The sequence below is a fragment of the Heterocephalus glaber genome, unplaced genomic scaffold, assembly GCF_053883595.1.
Source record: "Heterocephalus glaber isolate CG9 unplaced genomic scaffold, H.glaber_assembly_v1.0 deba00001550, whole genome shotgun sequence".
NCBI lineage: Eukaryota > Metazoa > Chordata > Mammalia > Rodentia > Bathyergidae > Heterocephalus > Heterocephalus glaber.
Genome location: NW_028258343.1, coordinates 9,708,489 through 9,734,377, shown reverse-complemented (window position 1 = coordinate 9,734,377; position 25,889 = coordinate 9,708,489). Strand labels below are relative to the sequence as shown.

Sequence of the window (25,889 nt, the reverse complement as noted above, 5' to 3'; positions counted from 1 at the left end):
ATAAAGTAAATGTAAATCTCACAACTGTTATTTACACAGTAGACAGGAAAGACCATCAGGAAAAGCACATGAGCATTCCTTTGCTCGTAAAAAAGGTCCCATACTTCTCACAGGGATCCGCTGACACCAATACACAGAGCAGGTGGCAGGTGGCTGGTTCCCCAACAAACAGTGCTGATGGCAGCACAGAACCCCACAGTCACTTTGCAAACTTACACTGTTCTGATGTAAAACCTGCAGCACTCTGTTGACATTATTTAAAGCATGTACCCTTGTGGAACCACGTTCCTTTGTCTGGAAAATAAAACACAAAGCAAATAAGACCTATTATCCTTCCATGTGAGTGACAGATGATGATCCTGAAATGTACGCAGAACATAGCTCAGCACACAGAGTCCTCAGAGCCAGGAGTTCAGTTCACCACCTCGGACATAGTGATGACAGGATGCAAATTCCCGTACTGACAACTGTATAAGGTACTGGTTGCCTAACCTGCCCGCACACTGGTACATCCTTGGTAGCTTCAAAAATAATAATGGTTGTGTCCTACCTCCTACCCCACCAAAGACTGTGACTTCATGGTGTGAGTAGAAGTTTTAAGATTTCCTGGTGATTCCAATATGCATACAAATTTGGGAATCAATGCAACAGGACAAAGCTTCTTTTATTTAAACTGATCTGGCTGCAGAAAGATTTAGGCATTACAAGAAGAGCCCAGCTAGAGGGTAGGAATTCCCCACCTGTGGCAGGGGATCTAGGCAGCTTCCTTCCACCTCACTGGCCAGGGAATCTTATTGGGAAGAAGCACCAGCCTCTCCAACAGGTGCATGGCCACCACCTGCCTGTAGAAGGTGGAGTGAACCACCCCATACGTAGGCAAGAAGTAACTCATCTTCAAGAGGGCATCTCTCTGCTCCTTTACGGTAATTCCACCTCTAGAACCAAAGTCTGTACACATGAAGCACATCCTCTCTGTTAGCAGAGTTATTTCCCTGGGTGAACGCAGAACCATACTTAAAGTAATAAAGTTGGATTTGATAAACAAGCACAAAGGTAATACTGAAAACCTGCGTAAAGACAAATGTCACAGTTTCTAGCAATTGGTACTTTACGTATTTGTTAAATAACAAATCGTTGTCTCTATACTCACTACCATTCAAAAAAAGTATGCCTTCTCTACAAATCCATCCCTTTTTTTTTCTCGGTACCAGGGATGGAACTCAGGACCTTGCACTTGCAAGGCAGGTGTGGCACCACTGAGCTAAGTCCCCGGCCCTTAATCCATCCTTTTTTGTAATCCCCAACCTGGGCAGTCTCTGAGAAACAGACATTTAATTTTATCTGTGATGAAATTCGGGCTCTCAAGAAAGCCTAAATCCTGCTCTATCCCAGTCTTAGATAAATCACTTTTTTAATGTTCCTATTTCTGCCTTTACATTTTAAGTGACCCACAGTGGTCTTCAGGGATCACAATGACCAGAGACAAACCCTTAGCCTCATCCACAGAGATAGCTTCTCACCAGTGATGTCCCTGTGAGGCCTTCCAGAAGATCTAGTAGCTTCCTGCCATCTTGGAGGTCAGTGAACATATCATTGATGGGTGGCTTCCCACTCTATGAAAAAAAAGCAAGACATAAGTCACATCTGCAGCAGAAATCCCGGACTCTCCGTACTTGGCATATAAATTAGTGGTTTCACTTTTTCAATTAAAAAGTTCTGGATCATCTGCAAATGATTCCAGTTAGCCTTGTATAGAAAGAACAAGTAACAGAATTCTGAAATCTCATAAGAAGCCAATTGAGCTGAAAGATATAAAATGCACTATTTCTTAGAGTGAAAACAGATAAAGCTGTGATTAGGCTGCTCATGTGCCTGAACTTTGGCATAAGCTCATGAGAAAGGAATGATAAAAAATATTAAAAACATCAACAAAGGCCCAACCCCTGAGTGCTAGGCCCATTAAGAGCATGGGCATACCGCACCATCAGGGCACACTTCACCCTCAGGGCAGGACATCTTTCAGCATTTCCGTCACAGGAGTAGGTGATTTCATCAATTTCAGCTCTCAGTGACAAGTCTCTACTGCTCAGCAGTTTCTTAACAATTGAGGCACTTTGGGCTGTGTCTAAGTCAAGTCCCAGGCCAGTATTTGGACTGAGAAAGCTCACAGAATTCCTAAAGTCTTGTCCCTAATTGGTGAACACCATCAATTCCCATTAACAAACTGACTCTAGTGTCTGATACCAGAAAATCTCACTCCCCTTGCTAGAAGTCTGGCAAGTCCTGGTCTTCCTGTCATAGGAGGAGTTGTTGGTAATATTATAGATAGATGAGCTAGGTAAAAATACTATAGGCAGTAAAATAGGGCTAAGTCCTCGAAAGGGCCAGGGCAAAAGTGAAACACTCCACAGGTGCACATCGGCTGAAAACCAGGCCTCAAGATGGAGACAAGATGACCAGACCTACATATTTCTTCAAAGAACTGGGCTTAGTAAAGTATAGACAGGCATCGACCACCCTGGGGATGACCAGAGACCTCTGGATCCACCGCCTCCTATGAGAATCCTTGTTCTTTCCATCCATGCTTGCTATGTGACTCACTTCCCCATTGGACCACCATTACCTGAGTGACTATACTTGTAACCTTATTGGATGTTCAAGGCTGTGGCCCTCGATATAACCACATGGATTTCACCCTATAAAGCTCCTCTGTAAAGTGGGGTCCTTGGCTTATCACTTGGGTCCCCCTCCTATCCCTCAGGAGCTTTCCAATCAATAAATATCTTCCTACTTTTAACCTCCGTTGTTCCTAGGATTCATTCTTCAATTTCTAGAAAAGAAGAACTCAGCGTATCATACAGTTAACAGGTTGGGAGATATAACATTTCAAATTTCATATTTCCCACAACAGTAATTGTGATTATTGTTCAGAAAATCAGGGAGCCTATGTTTTAAGCCCAGTTTGACCATGAATTGCCTGCTGAACATGGCTCAGCTAGCTAACCTCCTCTAACCAGAAGTTATTGTACAGATCAAATAATGTAGTGTTATGTGACAGTGTCCCAAAATGTATAAAGCACAATGTAATAAATACTGTACTATCTTGCATCAAATTTTCCCCTTCTTTTATGAAATCTCCAGAGATCAACACCTAGTTACTGCAAATAATACAGACATGTTAGGATCAGCAAGTGTATCATCTCAATTTCTCACTTTAAAAAATACATACATATCAGTCACACTGAGAAAAATTGAACTGAGCTTGAGATAGCTAAAACTTAGCATTATACCTTTTATTTTTTTCAGTTTTTTTATTAGTACATGTTTGCATCAGACAATGATTGCATTCCTTATGGGAAGTTGGTTCATGTATATAACACATTTTCATTCTTTTCTCCATCTCTCTCCTTCCCCTCTCTCCCCCTTCCATCCCTCTCCTGACCTCCTTACCATTTTGACAAAATCTATCTCCCTACTTTCTATTATCTATCTTTTAATATTTTTTTTTTTGTACCAGAGATCAAACTTGGGACCTTGTGCTTGCGAGGCAGGCAGTGGAACCACTGAGCTAAATCCCCAGCCCAATCTGTCTTTTAATTTGCTCTATATTTATATTTTGGGTTTCTCAGATAAGAGAAACCATTTGGTGTTTAAGATTGTATGTCTGATTTCTTTCCTGTAACATTATGGTCTCAAGGTACATTCATTTTTCTGCAAATAACTAGTTTATCTTTCTTTATGGCAGAGTAGTACTCCAATGAGATACTACCTTTTCTGTATCCATTCATCTGTTGATGGACAGATAGGCTGCTTCCAAGATGTAGCTGTTATGAATTGTGCTGCTATAAACATGTGTGTGCATATATCACTGTAATATGACATCTTTAACTCTTTTGGGAAGATACTTAGAAAGGGAACGGCTAAGTCAAACGGAATTTCTAGTTTTACTTTTTTGAGGAATCGCCACACTGATTTCCATAGTGGCTGCACTGGTTTACATTCCCACTAACAATGTAGAAGGGTTCCTTTTTCCCACACAGCCTTTCCAACATTTGTTATTATTTCATTTCTTGATGATGTCTATTCTCCCTGGAATGAAATGGAATCTCAGTGTTGTTTTAATTAGCATCACTGTGCTGGGAGCACTGTTGAATATTTTTTCATGTATTTATTGGCCATTTGTACTTCTCCTGAGAAATGTCTATAAATTTCAGTTGTTCATCTGTTGATGGCATCTTCAAGTTGAGGTGTCTAGTTTTTTTTAGTTCTCTGTATATTCTAGATATTAGTCCTCTATTTGAGAAATAGCTGGCAAGAAATTTTTCCTCATTGTGTAGGTTATCTCTTCACTCTATTAGTCGTTTCCCTTGCTGTGCAAAAAGTTTTTAATATGATGTGATTCCATTTGTTGATTCGTGGCAATATTTGTGTCACTGGGGTTCTGCTGAGAAAGTCCTCAAGTACACCTGTATCTTCAAGAGTTTTACTCATTTGATCTTCCAGCAGATTAAGGGTCTGTGTTTTAACATTTAGATCTTTGATCCATTTTGATTTTAGTTTAGTGCATGGTGAGAGACAAGGGTTTAGATTCAGAATTCTGCATGTGGATAGCCAGTTTCCCCAGAACCATTTATTAGAGAAGCTATCTTTCCTCCAGTGTATGTTTTTGGCCCCTCTGTCAAAGATCAAGTAGCTCAATGTGCTGTTGTTGTTTCTGCATCCTGTTTTTGTTCCACTGATCCACATGCCTGCTGTTGTGCCCATATCATACTGGTTTTATCACGGTAGCTTAATAACACAACTTCAAATCCAGTGTTGTGATGCCTCCCACTTTGTTCTTGTTACCCAGGATTGCTTTTGCTATTTTGGATCTCTTCCAGTTGCATATGCATTTTAGGATTGTTTTCTCTAGTCCTGTGATGAATACTGTTGGTATTTTTGATTGGGATTGCGTTAAATCTGTATATCAGTTTAGAAAGTGTGGCCATTTTGACTATATTGATTCTAAATATCCATGAATAGGAGATATTTTTCTATTTTCTACTGTCCTCTTTGATCTCCTTTTCCAGAGTACTGTAGTTTCCACTGTAGAGATTTTTATTATCCCCTTTTCTTCTTCCCTCCTGATTCCTTACCCATTTCTAAATAACTGTAACCGTCAACTAATAATTTTTATAAGCATGTGCCTTTTCCCTAGTTCATCAACTCTAAAAGGGGAGAAATATGGAAAGCTTATCAGCACACAATCAGTAAGCAATAAGCTGGGGGTTATTTGTATTCTGAAACAAAGCTGATTTTCTACTCTGAACTATCAGGTGCTGGGCGGCTGCAGTGTTGGGGACACACAGATGATCACGATCAATTTCAGTAACGAGCGGATCTGCTTGGCACAGAACCCCCATTCCAGAGGATCCTGGAAGCTGAGCCAGGGAAGTGTCCCACACACTGAAGGCTTCCTAATTGCTATCAGTGAGGATAAAGGGCAGACGCGCTCCTCATCAGCTACCTACCTCTAATGCTCCTCTCCCACAACCAACCACAAGACAGCATAAAATAAAGTAAGTGCAAAGATTTTTCCCACATTACAAAAAATTATGACTGTCAGCAACCTTTTCTGTAGACAACAAGCCCTTTACTAGCCACGGAACTTTGCACAAGTTACATGGCCTTTCTGCATCTGCTTGTTCATCTGTTAAAAACTCAGGTGGCAGGGCTGGGGATTTAGCTCAGTGGTTCCAGCACCTGCCTTGCAAGCACAAGGTCCAGAGTTTGATCCGCAGTACAAAAAAAAAAAAAAAAAAAAAACACCCTCAGATGGCAGCACAGAAATACAAATCAAAACCACATTGAGATTCCATCTCATTCAATTAGAATTGCATCATCAAGGATACGAAAAAATGAGCTGGACTGGGGATGTAGCTAAATGGTAGAGCCCTTGCCAAACATGAGCAAGGCCCTAGAGTTAATCTCCAGTATTGCTGCTGCTGCCTAATAATAATAATAATAATAATAATAATAACCACCACCACCACCAACCTAGGCCAAACAACAAATGCTACCACCAGTCCTGCAAAGTACCACCTGGATACAAATGGTGATTTGCGGTTTTGTGCACTAAGAAGGGGTCAGAAAAAAACATTTTATAAAGAAACAGACTTGGGTTTTTTTATCACTTGGGTTTTTCTGGCCATGTGGCCTTTATTGAAACTCCTGAAGCCCACTGTTGTAACATGAAATCAGCCACAGACAATATATAAATGAATGAGCCAAATGGAATAACACCTATATTCTGATAAAACTTTATTTCATGGACACTAGAATTTGAATTTCAATTAATTTCCATATGTCACAAAAATTACTATTCTTTTTGATCTTTTGTAATCATCTAAAAATTTTTTAAAAATTTTTAACTGAAGCCATACAAAACCAGTCAACAGAATAGTGAAATAGTCTTAGATAATAACAGCAAAAAATTACTATGAATCAACTGTGTTCTAACAGATTATAGATATTTGGGTGTATTTTAATATATGCTATTTCTTTATAGTAATATTTGAAGGTAAATACCATCAACATGACCATTTTACAGGTGAGAAAACTGAGATATAAAGATGATTTAACCAGTGAGAAACAGAACCTGAATCTATATAATCTGGTTCCAAACCCATGTTCTCCACATCTGTGTTACTGTCACTAAAAACATGAGGGCATTCAGCTGTGACACACAGGAAAGGAAATATTTAATCACTGGGGTTGGGGTGGGATATATTTAACAACTCCCCAGTGTGGGCAACAAGACATGTACCACATTGAAATGAACTCAAAAGAAGACTGTTTTTCCCAGCATACCACTTTAAAGCATGTCTGATATTCTGGCGTTACAGGTTCTAAACATGGAATCTACTCTGGGAAAAAGTCTAGAAATGTCAGAAGTCATCCTTCAATAAAAATAAGAAGTGATTCATCCAAACAGTTAAGCTTTTATTTAGATCTTTAAATCTTTGCACAGACTTCTTTGCAGATACTTCTCAGACAGAAAGAATACAGTTTAATAATTCAACTGGACAAATATGGGGTGAATAATTCTTTTGTGCTTGGCCTTGCAGAAATGCCAAGTTCAGGTCACCCTCCCCATTCACCAGTTTCCATAGTTTTCCAATAAACACAAAATAGTACAAATGAGCGCTCTTGAACTTGTGAGAAAGATGAGGCTTGGGTCCTATTTAACTTTAAAAAAGCTTTTTGGGCCGGGGATTTAGCTCAGTGGTTCTGCCACCTGCCTTGCAAGCACAAGGAACGGAGTTCGATCCCCAGTACCAAAAAAAAAAAAAGCTTTTTAAGGCAATGTGATACCAGCAGAGATGACACTGGCCTGACCAGTGTTGGCTGTCCCCAACTGTCCCCTTTCTCCCAGTACTTATTTGCACTCTCCTAACACCTGTTCTCACCCCCACAGTTTTTACCAGAGGAAGCAGCCTTAATACTGAGTTGGGACATCACTGCTGACAAAAGCATCAGGACAAAGAAGCACACTGTCATTGCAACACAAGGAGAAGTGGCCCTCATCACACCTGCAGAACCTGGGGCTCCCGGGGCCGAAGGTGGCAGCCAGGGCTTTAATTCCAGCTGGTGTACGGAAATCAGGCTCACTGTTGGCAGAATGTCTCGGTTTTCAAAAGAAGCTGGAAATCTGAATTCACATGCGTAATCTCCCAATATTGTATTTGTTATTTCATAAACCATCATGCTGAACAAATGAATCTCATCTGCAGGCACACCAGGTTTCTGAGCGACTAATAAGCAACAACTGCACAGAGCAGGACCAAATATAGGTGAATACAGAATCATCAACAGTGAGTCTTTTGAAGAATCCACTGGTGAACTCTGTGGAGAAACCATACACACACACACACACACACACACACACACACACACACACTACAGAACACTGTTAATTGCAAAACTCTAAACTCTATTCTCTACAGTAGCAGACTCATATTTCCTCAGACCAAAAACACATGAGTCATTCCCTATTTCTTCCTTTTCACTCACTCTCCCCTCCAACCCATTCCCCAAGCCCACCCTCCATCCTCCAAAATACATCTAAGAGCAGCCTCTTCTCATGGTCCTTGCTGCTCCCACTCTAGCCAACTGATCTGCTTCTACATAAGAACCAGGATAATTCTAATGTGGAGCTGCAGAGCACATCATGCCCTTCTTCCACTCTAGCCCCACCCTCTCTCTCTCCTTTGATCTTGCATTATCCTCCCTCTTTTTCAGCACTACTCCAAAATCACCATTATTTTTATCCTAGCCCAAGATTTTCTGCAGCAGTAGTCATGGCCACAGAAAACAAAACTCTATAAAAACAAATTAAATAGGAAAGTAATATTTAGTAAGTCATTTTGGGTAAGATGTTACCCAACATTCTTTGTACCAACAAGAAATAAATCAGAGACAGAACAAGACCTGGGTTTTTCAGTCAGGAGATTGGCATCAACCCTTCAGGGGAGTAGGACTAGCACATGCAGACTTTGCCTTCAGAGGGATCTAAACAGATATAAACAAAGACAGGGCCAAAGCAACATGGCGAGTAATTACAGGGGATTTACAAGCCATCTGGGTCCTGCCAAAGCTGTCCAAAGATACAGCCCAGTTGCCTAACTTGATAATAGTCAAGTCACAACTGTTTGCGTATAACAAGAAGAGTGAAAAGATAACACTTTCAGAATGCATTCAGAACATGTCTGATGATTTTAATAAATTTGAGCTCCTTAATATTGCTTGACTATTCTGTTATTAATTTATGCCATATTTTCAAAAAGGGATCTAACCAATCTACTCATTTTGTTCATTTTGGCACCTATTCCTGCTGTTCTCTCATCACAAATATACATGGAGAGAATTATTTAATATAATACTCTTGCATTTTTATTATCAGTTCAAAAATGGAGTTCTAGCATCTGATAATACACTGTAAATTCTATATTCTCTTTCCCTCTATTTGTTTTTGGTAAGAAAGATAAGTCTTAATATTCAAAAAGAAATAAATAATTTAATTTCCCAATATTTTCAAACCACCAATCTCAAATTTCAACACTGACACAAAGGTAACACCCTTTTCTGGTTCCTGTAACTGCATGTTCTTCAAATTCCACAGTCCATCAGCAAGCACCATGTATGCATAATGTTATCTTAGTTAGCTATAAAAGGTTTACATGTAAATATACTTTTGGAGTATTTTACAACAAAAGGTTCTACTTTTCTCCTGGTACGGCAAAGTAGTTGAAAACATTTTCTTCAGATTTCTTCTACTATCTAATTTTTTACAATGTCTATGTATCACACAAAAGAAATAGATTTTTTTTAAATGGTGTCTCTAGTCAAGATTAAGCAAAATGATAAAATTAGAGTCATCGAAATTATACAATATGAATCTTAATCAGTGAAAGAACCTGTGTGATCTGTAATATCTACTTCTATGATTCAAACCCAGGGTGAGAGATCGGAAGTCGCCTTGCTTTAGACTGAGAAGCAGCATGCACAGATTGAAATGAGGCCTCCAGAGTCCTCAGACACATGGACAGAGCAAAACAAACTGCAGCTTGTGCTTCAGTCAAACAGTGAGTGAACGTGAATTCTCCTTGAGAATTCTGGGTGGTCAGCACAAGTCTTTACGACACCTCTTGGTATAAGGGAAGGAACGAAAAGGAAGAGAGAGCATGCGTGGGCCCGGACACTCAAAGTAGTGCTACACTAACTGCAGCACAAAGGGCCCTCAAGTGTCCACGCTGAAACCCGATCAATGCCTGTGCATCTACCTGGAATCCTACAAAGGATTATAAAATGCACATGCAATCGAACAATCCCTTCCAGGGAATCTTAAATCAGGCAGACAAGTAACAGAGCTTTTGCCTCAGTTTCAGTAGGAGAAATAACTGGCACAGAGATGATAAATAATAATGAATGGGACCTGAACAACCAGAGGCCAGAAGCGGGGGCCACCTGCATATTCCACAACAAATAAGGAGGCAGAGTTCCACAGGCTGAAGAAGAGCCAACTCCATGCACACAGCCAAGGTCTGCAGGCAAACTCAACCAACAGAGCTCATTTGTTACATGCACAACTGGCAAAGCAGTGGAAAAGTTTGAAGAGTGCAGTTCCTCAAAAGATAGGCTCCTTGGGTGAGACATTAGTGATATCAAAAATGATAATGAAAGGTAAAAAAAATGAAATTTTCTTTATTTACTAAAGGAGAGGCAGCTGCCCTGGCCCTTCCCTCTCTTCAAGCCACCTTCTAAAAAACAAAATAGGCCTAACACCTCTGTCAGCATCAAGTACAATGCAAAGTAAAACCAGGAGTGGGTTACGAGGTGGACAGGAGCCCACCGCTCCGTCATCCATCCATCTCTCCAGGAGACAAATGCTCACTGTTCTCTCTTCTACTTCCCTACAGTGGGCGAAATTCTGTCCAGAGTGCCTGTATGAACCTAATCTGATACACACACTCAAAAATAAGCTGTCTTCACTATACTCTATATTGGTACCGGGGAATTTTTTGTTGGCAGGATTTTGTATTTCCTCAACAGACAACAGTGAAAATATCAGTGTGAGCTACCCTCCTGAGCGGGATCCCCTCATGGCTGGTGGACAGCTACCCATAGCAAGCAGAGCAAAAGGTGTCTTGGGCCAGGTACAGCTGAGGAAGGTCCAAACAAAATCTCCTTGCTTCCTTAATAGAGTGCCTTTCCCCAAACCACCACTCACCAGCAACCTACCGCTGTGTAGGCTGCCGGTCCTTGTACCATCAGACCCTGTCCCTGACGCTGAAGATAGTAAGGGCCCAGGGGATCAAGGGAGATGACTCTGCTTCCCGCCCCTTCCGGGTCAAAGGTGAAGAGTCATTTCCTGTCAGCATATCAATCCCAAAACCTATCATCAATGACACTCAACAGATATGACCAAATTCACTTCACAATCACAAATACCAACAAACTGTGTCAAAATAATTTATTAGGTGCTCAATATGTCCAAAGCACAACACGTGCAATAATATTTCAATTGTTTTAACTTTATCCAGATGAAACTTATTTTGCAAGTATAATTTTAAGACAAAAAACATTTTCTTAAGATCAAATGGAATTAAAACAACAAAGCAAAACTTATATAAGGACTGCCAAAACACCTGGGAGCTGATGTTCAAGAATATGGAGTCAGTTTCACTGTTTGCTTTTCAGAGACAGTAGTTAACAGACGTAATTTAAATTTGGGGTTGGAAGTGCTACTATGAATGCCATTTATCATTGCACAGGAAGCGCTCAGTCTCCTTCATAATACTAAAAGGAAGACCAACATCTGTAAGTGGAAAAAGTGTTGGATTTACTTTCATTGTGTACTATTCACAGATCTCCCTCCAGTTTTTTTCCCCACTCCCATTCTTGTGGCCATTAACTTCCAACATGAAAAAAAGCAGAAAACAACAGTATACTAACAGCTATGCCCCACTGTCTTCAAAAGGGACACATTGGAATAGCTCTTCATACTGAAATCCATAAAAAGATCAGATTTCCTTATGTTGTATCAACGTAAACTGCCAGGCTGGAATTGTAACATATGACAGCTTGGCTCATCTTCCTCTTCAAGAAGGGAAAAGCAGAAAATTGCCCATATTACTCATGCTTAATTTTGCATATTCTCTCCCTAACCTTTATGTGTTAAACCTTTTGGCTGAGAATCACCTCACCCAACTGATAAAAGCGCTTCTGCCATTTGTAAGTTCTCAGCCCTGCCAGATGAGCAGCTCTGAAAGTCAGCCAAAGAAAATGCAGGCTCAAAGAAGAACAAATTTCCCAACAGCAAAGCAACAAGCCCTCGGCCACCTCCCTCGGAGACCACAGCCTACACACCAGAGGCTCTGAAAATCAGAGGGATCAAAACCCCCGAGTTTTACACATTATACACTACTATAAAAGGGCTTCATGAGCCAATGCTGTTTTCCATTTCTGCTTTAGCATTCACCAGGGATATTAGAAGTTAAGGGCACCTGGTGGGGTTTTATTTAGCATTACTAAGCAATTACAGTCTTATGCATTTCACAACAATAGAACATATTTCTTAGTAATATAAGGCAAGTAATGATGATCGACTGTGTTTTATGGCTAAAAGAATGAAAACAAAGTCAGCTTAAAAATTGGCTAATGCTTTGCCTGAGGTCATTAAGTAAAGGAACAGCATATCCAAAAATAAGTGTTTGACTTTTAACTCTTAACTATTTAAAAAATCAGTCTTCGTAACTTTTCAAAATCCCAGAACTGTAATTTATTCTACTCTGTAATACTTCCCAGGACACCCAAACTCCAAAGCATTCTGTAACTCTGTGTCATATTAAGGATTTGCAGCAAGAAGAATATATATTTCTCTAGTGAGTGTTATCTTACCTGTGATATATTCACAGAGCTAAGAATCAAAACATGATTTTACTGTTGTCTCAAGCCCTTCCCAAATCTTTTATCAAGGAATGAATTGAGCCGGTTTTAAGCTTTAAATCATTCTTCTTCACTAGAATTTAGTAGATGGTTCCTAGTGAAGAATTACACTGTGTAAAAAAAAGAATGATATCTAATAAATCCAAATAGCTATCCAATAATTGTTCCAGTACAATTCCCAAGAAACCAGATAAGTAGGGAAATTTTCCAAAGCTGGGTTATTTTTGTATATAAATCCAGCAAAAGTCCTGACATATTATATTCATCTTCATGTACTAACATAATTTATGCAATTTTGAACTCAAATCCACACTTTACTCCAATCACTTTTCAATACAACCATCTCCGGATGGTTCGTGAACATATGATATTAGACATATTAAATGTAGATTTGTGTCATCATCAATATTCACTGGTGTCTAATATGTGTCAGAAGCTGTGTCGATGAACAAAATAGTCCCTGAGCCCTCGGAGCTTATTTCTATCTGGAAGAGGAGGTATACAGTTATCTAAATTATCCTTATACGTGCTTCCAAGGATAACACTTTGAGAACACAGAGCATAGCTACAATAGTCAATGGGCTCAGAAAAGATATCTTTGAGGAAGTGACATTTAAGCTCAGGCCAAAATGAAGACTAGGAGTTGGCCATGAAAATACGGCAGAAGATGCAGGCAGCCCAAAGACCCAGGAAGGTCCATGGGCTGGGGACACAATGAGACAAGAGCAGAATGAAGAGCTACCAAGAAGAAATGGAGGCAACAATTTAGAGTCTAAAAAAATCAACAAAGATCAAAACATCATACTGTGCATCTTAAATATGCAAAATTTCATTAAAAAAAATTTAAAGGACAACGGGAAGCCAATGAAAGATCTTCCAGAAGAGGAAGAAGTGATCAGATTAGCCAGTGAGATCATTCTAGCTACTCTGTCAAACATAGAAATGGAGGATGCAGAAGATGAAACATGGAAAGAACTAGTTTGTAGGTGATTACAGTGGTCCATGTGTTTAAAGATAATTTTTCCAAAAGGTAAAGTCATGACTTCCAGACAAGTAGAATATTAGCCTATTAGCCTCTATCAAAGACTTTTATTTAGCTCGTTAGCCAATGAGGAACCCTATAAAATGTTACAACCAGCTCAAAGCAGAACTCAAAGAACCACATATTTACATGTAAAAAAGGAAAACTGAAAAAAATTTATAAAAGATGCAAACACTGGTCTCTACAAAGGGCAATAATCAACAGCATTTTGATTAATTTGCATTTTATGGATATGACTCATTTGCATTATTTTCAACAACTTACAGAACTGTAGAGCAGCTCCAAAGGAAAGACAAAGATAACCAGACGGCTGGCTAGGTACGCTAGTGTTTTTTACCCATTTTTAAGTCTTCCACAAATTTTCCTAACACAGATAATAGTGACTTGGAAAAGGAAGATATCAGTAAGGATAGAGAGAAGTGAATAATGTGTGTGTGTGTGTGTGTGTGTGTGTTTGGATTTAACAAGACTTGGTATTTAACACTTGGGATGGGGAGGGTTAATGCCCAGAGAGAAGTCTGCTTTAAAATGAATTCCTACATGGCAGAAGACGCCATCAATTCCTGTTTCACAGCCCAGGAAAGCAGCAGACCCATGGAGTAATTATTGTGGTGGTTAGGATGGAGTGTCAACTTGGCTGGCTTTGAGATTCACCCAAGGGATTGGGGGAGCATATTTCTGGGTCTGGATGGGGCATGTAGGCATGGGCTTGGGGTCTAGGTCTGGTCCCTTGGTCCTTCCACTTTGGCATTCTTCCTCACCTGGCTTCCCAGTGTGATGAACTAAACATCTTTGCTCCATCACACCCTTACACCATGATTTTTACTCCCAGGAGCCAGCTGACCATGGAATGAAACCCCTAAAAATGTGAGCTAAATTAAATTTCTCCTCCTTTAAATTGTGGGTGTCAGGTTTTGTGTCTCAACAATGGGAAGGTTGACTAAAACAATTATCTTTTAAAGTCCAGCATGATAGAGCAAAAGATAGGCTAAAAAAGAAATGAAACAAAACTAATTTCCTTCAACAGGACTTTTTTTCTTGTCCTAGCCTCTGGATTGCCTAGTGACATCATGCAAAATTAGAACCTTTTCCCAAGCTCAGCAAAGGCCAGATTACATAGAAGTCTACGGTAATGTTCCAGTCTAGAAACTTTTTGTGTCCTCTCTTATTGACACCAGTGTGCAGCAGCAGCCCAACGTGTAGACTGAAAATAGTCAGAGGGAAGAACAAAGCAATGTGGAGAAAGTTTCATGTCACTATCATGAGCCCTCTGTCTTATTAGATCCAAATTCTCATAATTTCTTAGATAAATTCATTCTAGACTTTGATTTCTTACTGGGAGTGATCTGGAAAGACAATTTTCAAAGTCATCCTGCTTTTGATACATTTTCTTCAAACAAAACAAGGTTTTAGCTTCTATGTCAGATTAAAGAATGAGAATATTTCTAAACATGATAGCAGTTGCTAGATATTTTCTACTCTCTTGGCCAGAATCCTAAGCATCCTGGGACAAATAATTTACATGAGGATAAAACCACATTTATATGATAAAATAATACATACACTATAAATGCACAACTTAAATAGTAAATTCATTTAATAAACTATCATGGTTCTACTGGACTATGGGTTATTTGTGTCTCTGAGGATATCAATGACCCACCATAATATTACAACATTTGTTTTCAGTATTTTCTCAGTTGTCATCTCTATTATCCTACACATGCCCTTCTGTGTTCATTGAAATGTCTACTTCTCTCCATTTAAAAAGATGGGTACAAAAGTAATTCACCCAGTTTCAAATGTTTCCTCAACATGTCTACTAAGAAAACAATGCTTTCAAATTCATCATCAGAATGAATTCTAAAGCAGGTCTTCCTTAATGAATAAATTAAGCTGCTAAAAACTATACCTGCTTCACTTGTTCTATGTAGAAAATGACCATGTTATATACAATAACAACCAGGATGGATAATCCTACCCACAGGAGTAGTCATAAGACCACTACCACAAACTCCTCATAGCCAGCCTCTCAGTTCCTAAAACTTAGTTGTTCAGAATACAGTCACAAGCAGATACAAAAGTTCTGAATAATGTTAAGTCCAAAACACACATTGCTCTGCCTCTACAATAAAGCAACTTAAAATGTATCCCCAAAATCACTGCCTATGTTTTGGAATAATCCTCTATATAACACAAACACCTCTATATTTTTATTCTCTACAGTCTTAACTCATCTGTCAGAGTCAGTTTTCATATTCTTTACATTCTCAGAGGTAAGATAAAATGTCCCTCAACAAAACCCAGGAAACACTGCTATCCATTAATCAAATATAAATATTGGGATGTGGAGCGATGTTTTATAAAAGAGGGGGGGGTCTCACTATTTTTCCCAGGCTATTCCTGAATTTATGGGCTAAAGTGAGCCTCCTGCCTTGGGTCCCTGTGTGGCTGCTACTATAGGTATGCTCTACTGCCCTCAGCTTAAGGGATATGGCCAATATTTAAAATTTTGCCGCTACTTAAGGTAACAGTAAAACATCCTCATTTTTTCCTCAAAGAAATAGCCATGTATATTTTCCTGACCTTTACAGCTTTCCTAACCAGAAAGTTAAAAACACAAATATTAAAGTAGCTTTCATACTATTTAAAGACCACAATGGTGTTTCTTCAAGAAATCTTTATTTTTCATCTTACTGTCATAGTTCTATAATCTATGAACCTGAAGACTCCTTCCATCCTTGACCTCGGTGACAAAATTCTGACTTCTATACCGATGGAAAATCATATTTGAAACACATCTGAAAAAACCACTGACAGTTCCTCACTTCAGCCCTTAAAAAATATTGATCAAAGCATTGATTATGTTCTAAGTGGTTAAAAATGCTGAGGAAGAACAGATCTTTGGGGTAAAAATGAGGAAGAATGCAAGACGAGAACCCAAAGCGTTCATATAAACATTAGCCACATCCATGGAATGAAAAATTATAAACATGGTTGCACAGGATAGAAAGGCTGCCTGGATAGTAATTTGACTTTAACTAGGCAAAGTTAAATAATCATCTTTTTTAGCTAAGTGAACGCAAAATTTTCCCAATGATACATTCATTTCCTAAATGTACCCAGGATTCACAGAATCAAAAGTAACAAACTTTTGGCTTGGGTATGTGAAGAAAGTCAAGTAAAAATAAAAAGCATCACATAAATTTCACATCAGAATTTTCATTTAAACAGGTTTTCAAAGGAAATAGAAAAATAAATGCATGTTCGTATTCTGGTGTTTTCTATTAGGTTGCACTGCTGGGAGATCCTGGCTGCACCCCCCAACCAAACTCCACCAACCAAAGCAAAGCATGCAAATCATCAGAAAGTCCTGGAAAGTCTTGGTTACCTTTGAAAATCGAGTGTTTATCCATTTGGTAAAGGTTTTCTTCTGCACATCATTGTGTTCATCTGTGAGAAGGAAAGCAGAGGGAAGGGTATGAGCATTTGTATCATTAGTAAGTGTACTAAGCTCATCCCCATCCTGGGGACTTTAAAATAGTCCTGTCACCATGGTGCTTGGCCAAGGAAGAATTTTCTGACCCATTATTGCCAGAGCCTGCTATAGCCTGGAATTGAGAAGACCCAGGCACCTGGTCCGGGGGACCTGGCTGCCTCTTCCTAAGACCAGCTAAAACCCAAGACTTGAGGATAAAATCATGACCTCACTTTCTATTACACATAATACTTCCTGTTCCATTTTAAGTAAAATGTCAAACCATTTAGCATGTTCAAAATAAAAAATCAAAGTTATCCTGTAAAAACTAAGTATTTAATAAGTTTCTCCACTTTTCATCAGGTCTTATTCACTCCAGAACAAAAAGGAGTCTATAGTTGACTGCTCTGTAACCTATTTTTCTACAGAAAGACTGACATAAGGTCATAATGACAGCCTCTATATAAGCATTTTATAGGTAGAGAAATCAGAAGAGTACAAAAACATTATGGACAAGCTGGGTGTGGTGGTACATGCCTGCAGTCCTAGCATTCAGATGGCTAAGGCAGGAGAATCATGAGTTCAAGGCCAGCCTGGGATAAATAGTGATGTCCAGGCCAACCTGGACTACACAGTGAGGTCAGTATCTCAAAAACAAAAAAGTCAACAGACAAAAACATTATCACCTCTGGTTTTGATTACAAATCATCGTCCAAGTCATAGCAAATGAAAATTGACCTCTAAGAGCTAAAGAACAATGACCTTAAAACTGAGCAAAATGAAGATATTCGGTAAAAGAAGGCCATGTGGGACAACAAAAAGGTCAAATGGCCTTGAACCAAACAGACCCAGGGTTCCTGGTCTGCTTAGTATGTGACCATGGGTAAGTAGATCATCGTAATGTCTCCCAGACTTACAGTTCTCACCTATCAAGTGGAAGTAAATATCACCTAGCGAGTGAGGAACATAAAGACAGGTGAAAAGCATCTGACAGAGAGGTGGTCTTCAGCTCATTATTGCTATAGTTATGATAGTATGAGTTAAACAAGGCAGATAAACAGATGCGTATTTGACTATTTGTTACCTTCAAATGACCCTCTCCAGCCACTAGTTTTCTAGTAAAAATCAGCAAGAGTCATTGGTGCCTTAAAGCCTACAAAGCTGCAGTTAACAATCTCTAGAGGCTGTGAAAGCTGCCTCAGGAATCTGTGGAACAGTGAGAAATCTATGGATCCATCATGAATATGTACCATCTGCTCCACTACCACCCATACCGCCAGGCTGCTCCCACCTCGTGAGAGCCAAACAACAGAGGGGCTCATGGGCTCTGCCTCTGGACACCCATTCCCATTCCCATAAATACAGATAGTCTTGCCCATCTCTGGGAGGACCGTCAGATATTCACCCGTGACATCATCAGTGCTCCAGCTTGGGTGTTGAATGACCCCCGACGATCCATGCGTTAGAATCTTAGTACCCAGGTTGGTGCTATGGAGGGCAGGTGGGGCCCTGCAGGAGTCCTTAGGTCACTGGGGATCTGCCCTCCAAGGGGATCTTGGGGACTCCACTTCCCCTTAGCTCTCTCAGCCATGAAGCAAGCACTTCACTCCTCCCTTCACCCCTTGGTATACCTTCTAGCCCTTAACTAGAGACTCAACACCACGGGCCCACTCAGTCATGGACTGGAACTTTCAAAGCTGCAGGCTTAAATAAATGAATTTTTCTTATAAGTTAATAATCTCAGGCATTTCGGTACAGTGGCAGAGAGCTGGATAACTTATCAAATTTGCAATAACTGTTCTTTCTTCTCTTCTGAAAGGGGTTTGCAATGAAAAGGTCGTGTCTGGAATAAATACAACAGCAGCTCGAGAAGAGTGTGCTTTTACAGATCCATAATGGTAACTGGAGACCAACCCCAAGACTCAAGGGGAACAACTGATACAGAAAATGACACTGCTCTCTAAGAAACTGCCTGGTGTTAATGGTGCTGCCAGGTGGTGACCTTCTGCCTGAAAAGGACAACGAAGACAGCATCAGCCCTTATTGAAGCCTTTATCCTTTATCCGATCAATGGGATACATAACCCATTTATTGACCAGGAGACCTTGCGCACACACTGAGGGTCAGGTCTTTACCCTCTGATCCACAAGGGACAGAGCGGAGACTGCATCAGGAACAAGAGACTATTCCACACATTAACCTGCAGAGGATGCTACGCCCGACTCACTAAAATGAATTTAAATAAACTTCTGTCTTTCCGGGCACTTGGAAAATCCAATTATTTTTCCCAGTACCTTAAAAAGAATTTATTTTTGTCATCTCTGTTATTCTTCAATCCTATGGATAAAAGAGCAGAAATTGTCTTAATTTCATAATCTTCATGCTATTTAAGAATTTTTTGGCCACAGAAATGGGCAAAATTCTAAGGAATCAGTACATCTACATTTTATTTTTCTTAACTTCTTTTCAAGGCATTTAACTTTTGTATTTCAACAATATATTAAAACATCTATTGCTATGTAGAATTCTTTTTGTGAGGCATGGGTAAACTAAGTATCTAAACTTTATTAAATGATAAAATCTTCATGTCATCACATATACAATGAAATCAAATTTTAAAATAGATCTGCTCCTATACAGAAACATTTATAAAGATTAATAAGGTAATGTTTCTAAAGTAGTCTGGAATCTTTGAGTCAAATCAATGTCTAAGTGAGTCTTAAGTTACTGATGAAATTCAGTATTCGCCTGTAAAAGATAACTGGTCTAATATTCAAATGGTTCAAAAAGGTCTCGAAATTTATAAAAATTCTTCTGTGTTCATTTTCCCGATACAGCTAAACAGAAAAAAGAAACGTTCATACTTCAATAAGCCTTTAGTTTGCATTTCTCTTTCACACACTCCTCTTAATATCTAAAGACAGGAATTAAATAAAAAGGCAAGAATTAGCCTGTGGCTTTTCAATTATGAGATTAAAAATGTAACACATTTGGAACAGATACTAGTATGGAACTGACTTCCACATTAAGACAATTATGGTAGAGAACCTTGACCTAAGCCTCTCTCTCCAGGAGATTAGCAAAAACAGACAACCAAACTAAGAGCAGAACAACCAAAAGTCTGTCCTGATAGCCTGATCAATCCTTTTGTCTTCCTAGAAATTTACACAGAACTTAAACAGTCTCCAACTATGACAATTCAATCCAATGTGTTATTATTATCAAGGCAATTAGGTATTTTAATTCCTCCAGTGTAAAAAATGTGTAAGTACACAGTACCTCACAGGTAGCTACGTTATTTGTGTACGCATTAAATCAATAAGTATAATTTATATTTCAAATCTACCTCCTCTAAACATATTCTTTCAGGTTTCCAAACTGAAACACGTGTTTTCTGTAGATCTGGATTTTAGAAAACCATTTTATTTCTCAAAACTTTTCCTGGCTTAGCGAATTTTATCCACCAGTGATCTTTCTATATTAGGAGACAAACACGGGACAGAATTAGGAGAAGAAAAAAACGTGTTAAACCCCTTTAGGCTGCTTTTCCAAATTCTTCCTCTACATAGTTTTCTTAAAACGCCTCTGACATGCTCACACAGACCCGGGCGTCACTGTTGCCCAGCCTGGAGCTTCACTGCTATGATCAGTACAAGGAGGAAAGCAAGAAACAGCAACAAAACTGCTGATATATCTTCAAGAAAACCAGTTTGCAAACATCCTTCTTTCACCAGCTCAAAATGCACATCAAAAATTCTCTTAGTAAAACTTAGCAATAAATCTGAATTTAAATCCTACCCTAGAAACATAGAAGGAAAATTAGGCCCACGTACAACACCACTAAATTTACTACGATTTGAGAAAAAGAATTATATCCTCTGGCACATTTTTAGAAGCAATCTTAATGTCCAATTGACTGGTCCTAACCTAATTACGAGTTCCATAAAATGCAGCTATTCAAAAAAGAAGTGCCCGGACTTCAAGCCAAGACAGAAAAGTCTTACTGGATGATTTAAAACTTGGATTGACTTTATTAAAGCCTCTTTCACAAATACTAAACTTAACATACCCTTGAAAGTCAAGATCATTTCAGAAGTAATAAAAGCATTTCAGAGCAGACACCCACCTGATCTGGGCACTACACGTGAATCACCCCCATGTACAGCTATTCCTAAGACTTCACTACTCTGTCATTCCACTTTCTTGTTTCTGTACACCCAAACTGTCGGTGTCTGGACAAAACCAGTGCATTTATTCAAATAATATGTATTATAATGGCATATGGAAATAATCACTATTATATAATGATCCATTAAATATACATACGTAGACAAATAGCCAACAGGAGACAGACTGCTTCCAAGCAGAATGCTTTGACTCCCTAAATTTGTTTCAAAATTTGACATTATCCGAGAACTCAAAACAGAAAAATCCTAAAATTAAAAATGCGGTTTTCAAAATTATCAAAACTATCTGGGAGTATAAGAAGTTTTCATAATGAATACTTCAAATAATGTTTATGTAAGTTTGCCATGTTTAAACATTGACATTGTTTAAGCTCAAGGCTGCATTTAAAACAGATTTATGCACCACATTGTAAAAAGCAAATCCCAGGGCCAGGGATTTAGCTCAGTGGTTCTGCCACCTGCCTCACAAGTGCAAGGACCTGAGTTCGATCCCCAGTACCAAAAAAAAAAGCAAAACCCATGTTAAGGATCTCTTTGAGAGATGTATGGACCAAGTGGCAAGGTTGTGTTCAATGAACTTCAAAGTAACAGGGGTGAAAAAGAGTTTCATGAACCAAAGGAGCCTTCGAAATATATCTTTAAAGGACAGATAAAGTCTGCTTCGTACCAAGATGGGATGAAGGGTGTTCTAGACAGAAAAATGCTGATCAATACCCTCCTCCTTTGAGCCTCAGACCCAAGTCCTGACCAGAAAAGAGAATGTTCATACCACCATGAATCTGCATGAAAACTCAGAGGGTTATGATATATAATGCTGACAAAGTAATCGGGTTAACATAATCCAAACTTCAGAAAACTTTCAATCCTAAATATTGTTTACACCCGTAAACAAGAAGAGTACAGAGTTAGAAATACTTGCTTAAAAATGTCCTTGTAAGAAAATATTCTTTAGGGTCAGGGATTTAGCTCAGTGATGCCGCAGCCTGCCTTGCAAGCGCAAGGTCCAGAGTTCGATCCCCGGTACAAAAAAAAAAAAGAAAGAAAGAAAGGAAGGAAGGAAGGAAGGAAGGAAGAAAGAAAGAAAATATTCTTTAAAAAAACAAACAAATCCACCTCCCGAGCAAACACACACTCTGCTGACTTGACCCATCATCCACTCTTCTCTGAGCTGCAGGCCTCGGGCTTCTAGAACATTCTAGCGCCCTGGGTTCCAGAAAGTCCACAGCTGCACCTGGACTACTGAAAATTTCCATGATTTGTAGTGTGTGAGGAACACGTTTGCTCTGGCTGAGAACACACCTTCCCCGCCCAAACTACTCACTTTTCTATCACAGAGTCCGAGAATCTGGCTAGAGGAAGGGAGGTCCACTAGCAGGCTTGTGACTGAGCCTCATCCTGACCCCAAAGACCTTTGCCCGCATCACACAAGTCATTCGTGCTGCAGGTCACGCGAGGAGCCGCGTTTCCTTGTACAACACGCCTCCAGTGCTTCCCTTTGGTTAGCATTTGTTCGCTGTATGTCATTAGCACGTTCACTGTAGGGGTTGGTACGTGTACGTAACACATCTTAGTTCTTTTTACTTCCCCTGCCCTCCTTTCCCTCTACTTCTCCAACTCTTAATACTGTTTAGAAACCAGTTTCACTGAGATATAATGACATACCACACCACTCACCATTGAATATTAAAAATTCGAGCGACTTTGGCATATGAAGAATTTTTTAAATGTGGTAAAATATATACAGTGGTTTTTCTTCACCCCTGGAGGAGACCTCCAAGACTCACAGTGGAGGCCTGCAGTCCCTATGTATGCATCTTTCCTACACATGCAGCTTTATCATGTTTAATGTGTAACTTGGGCACAGTAATAAATTAACGATAATTGCTAACAATAAAGTAGAACAATTACAACACAACACTGTAATAAGCGACGTGAACGGTGTCTGTCCACTCCCCTTCTCACCAAGGGAGCACTCCACGGCTTCTCTTTGGCATATCCACACTGCTAGCAAACTTCTCTTATGCTCTGGGGCATCATGAACACAAGCCGCACACCCCGCTGAGTGGACCTGTGACAAAGATGGCTGCCCAGGGACTGCAGGGCTGAGCGTGTGCAGTGTGGAAAGGCTCCTGTCCCAGGCAAGATGTAGCAGGTCAGCCTGAGACACCAGGCTCATCAGAACAGCATGCAGCTTAGAACTTATGGACTGTTTACTTCTGGGATTTTCCATTTAGTATTTTCAGATCATGGTTCATTTGAGTTAACTAAGGCTTCAGGAAGTAATACGACATATAAGATCAGGACTACTATATAACAAAATGTGTAATTTTTAACTTTTTTGGAGAGTGTAATTCAGGGGCATTAATTAACTTTATTATGTTATGCAATCATCACCACTATACATTTCTAAATTTTTCATCACACAACACAGGAACTCTATAATAACACAGTAACTCCATACTGCCCAGTTCCTAGGAACCTCAAAACTACTTTTTGTCTCTATATTTGCCCATTTTAAATAGTTCGTGTAAGGGGAGCACACCATGTTTGTGCATGTGTCAGAACTTCATTCCTTTTGATGGCTGAGTAATATTCCACTAGACATATATACTACCATTTGTTTCTCCATATACTAAAGATGAAGAGTTGAAAGCCAAGGACAGTAGTACATGCCTGTCATCCCAGCTACTCAAGGGAGGGCCAGGGATTTAGATCAGTGGTTCTGACGTCTGCCCTGCAAGTACAAGATCCTGAGTTTGATCCCAGGTACCAAAAAAAAGAAAAAAGAAAAGAAATAGATATGCTGAGCCAGCTACTTAAGGGGCCAAGGTAGGAGGATAATGAATTTGAGGCTAGCCTGGGCAATGTTGTAAGACCACATCTCTAAATTAATAAAGATAGATACTTGGGCTGTTTCTGAATTTTGGCTACTGTGAACAATGTTACAAGGAGCAGAGGCATACACGTACCTGTTTTGAATTCCTGTCTTGCATTCCTGTGGGTATATATACCCAGGAACAAAACTGCTGGGCTGTAACATGGTAATTCTATGCTTAGATTTTTGTACTCTAAAGTACAAAGGTTCCTATTTCTCCAACATCATCTTACCTCGCATTTTGTTTTTTAAATTACAGCCACGGCCATAGGTATGAGGCGGTGTGTCGCTGTGTCTTGGTTTACACCTCCCTAATGATGAACGATGCTGATCATAAAGCTGCCTTTCAAACATGCAAAAGCCAGCAGGCAAATTCCTCCCACTTAGAGTCACCCTAAGGGCTTTCCAATCCAGCCCAGGTTCAACAGCATGGAACCCTGCAGGAGCTGAGGTGCAGAAAAAGGGTTTTTTCCTTTTTTGCATTAGTCCACATAATATTACAAAATGATTACTTGACTCAAAAGAATTATTTTCAGAGTTAGAGGTAACCATTAATCACTCCCATCTTCTAAGGTTAGAGTTTATGTACTTGCTACTTCTTTCCTTGGTAAGTGCCTTATTGTTTTTAAACAATGCACAGGATACAGCAGGTATGTTTTCACTTTTACTTTCTAGCGCTGATAAACTGAACCCAAATGTCTGTAAGATTTACAGGCAACTGGCATTGTTTGAAGCCTTCTGTCTGGAAATGTGTTTTGTAAAAACAAACATCTTAGAAATGAACCATATTATGTGTCGCAAATAGAAAAGAACAAAAACTCATTTTATGAGGGTACAAATTGTGAGCATTATGTAAAGAACACTTCACTTCAGATCTTTATCTTGAGAGTGAATATTTTTATTAAAGTCATTTAAGATGTCTCAGAACAAAAAGGAGTTATTTTGGGGACCTGAGTGTGTCTAATGATGAGGAGGCACTGTCGTGAAAAGCCTATAGAAAACTTTTTTAGTGACTGATGAAAGGATTAACTAATGAAAGAAAATTTCTATGAAATTAGATTCCTCATGTGATCTTTATTCTTATTAAATATCTATTATCTTCCATAAACCACATATAGAAATCTCAAGAGTCATTTCATAAACGTAACAATTCTAGATGTATGAAAACACACAAATAAAACTGGGAAAAATTTTGAATGTAAAAAAGAATTCCAGCGACCTTACCTTTAACCTTTCACAAGCTCCACTTACCAAAATTTCCTTATAAGACACTCATTCAAGTAATTGTTTCTCATTTTAATACTTTATTTCTTTTATTCCTTTCCACATACAATAAAATATCCAAGACAGAACTTTGAGAAAAATGTCCAAAGAAAAAAGAGAGCGACACTTTCAGTACCTATGTAAGGATGCTGCTATTGCACATAGAACTGTCGTAGAAAACCTTTAACTGTGTACCACTTGGCATCCAAAGTCAAGGCCCTGGGTCACTACACACAACTAAAATACATATACACATACTGAAAAGTGGTAGGCACTTAGGTATAGTCAGCGAGTGAGCTTCTGTGAAAGCCAGAGGTAGTGTTCTTTTGGGGGAAGGAGGAGGTACAGGGCCCTTCACACTCAGCTGTACCACTAGCCACTAATTAACTAATGACTGATTAGCTGATTGACCGTATTTTATTTTAAGATAGGGCCTTACTTTACCCCAATTTTCAAACCTCCTGTTGCAGCCCCCCAGAGAACAGGGATTACAGGCCTGCACTTCCAAGCCAGGCTTCCAACAACAATGTTCCCAAGCCAACAATTCCAGTGAATCCA

At 39.3% G+C, this 25,889-nt stretch overlaps 1 protein-coding gene across 17 annotated transcripts in view; it reads right to left on the bottom strand.

Moving 5' to 3' along the window:
• Utrn (utrophin) overlaps positions 1–25,889 on the bottom strand; it is a 527,655-nt gene that overhangs the window by 400,112 nt on the left and 101,654 nt on the right. For 16 of the 17 annotated variants that reach the window (XM_087190253.1, XM_087190252.1, XM_087190262.1 and 13 more), the window contains 3 exons: positions 16,920–16,981; positions 1,521–1,613; positions 217–294 (listed from right to left, as the gene is read on the bottom strand). In XM_087190253.1, coding sequence (XP_087046379.1) covers positions 217–294; positions 1,521–1,613; positions 16,920–16,981 — 233 coding nt within the window. The remainder of the gene's footprint in view (positions 1–216; positions 295–1,520; positions 1,614–16,919; positions 16,982–25,889) is intronic. The other variant, XM_087190260.1, reaches the window with a different exon arrangement.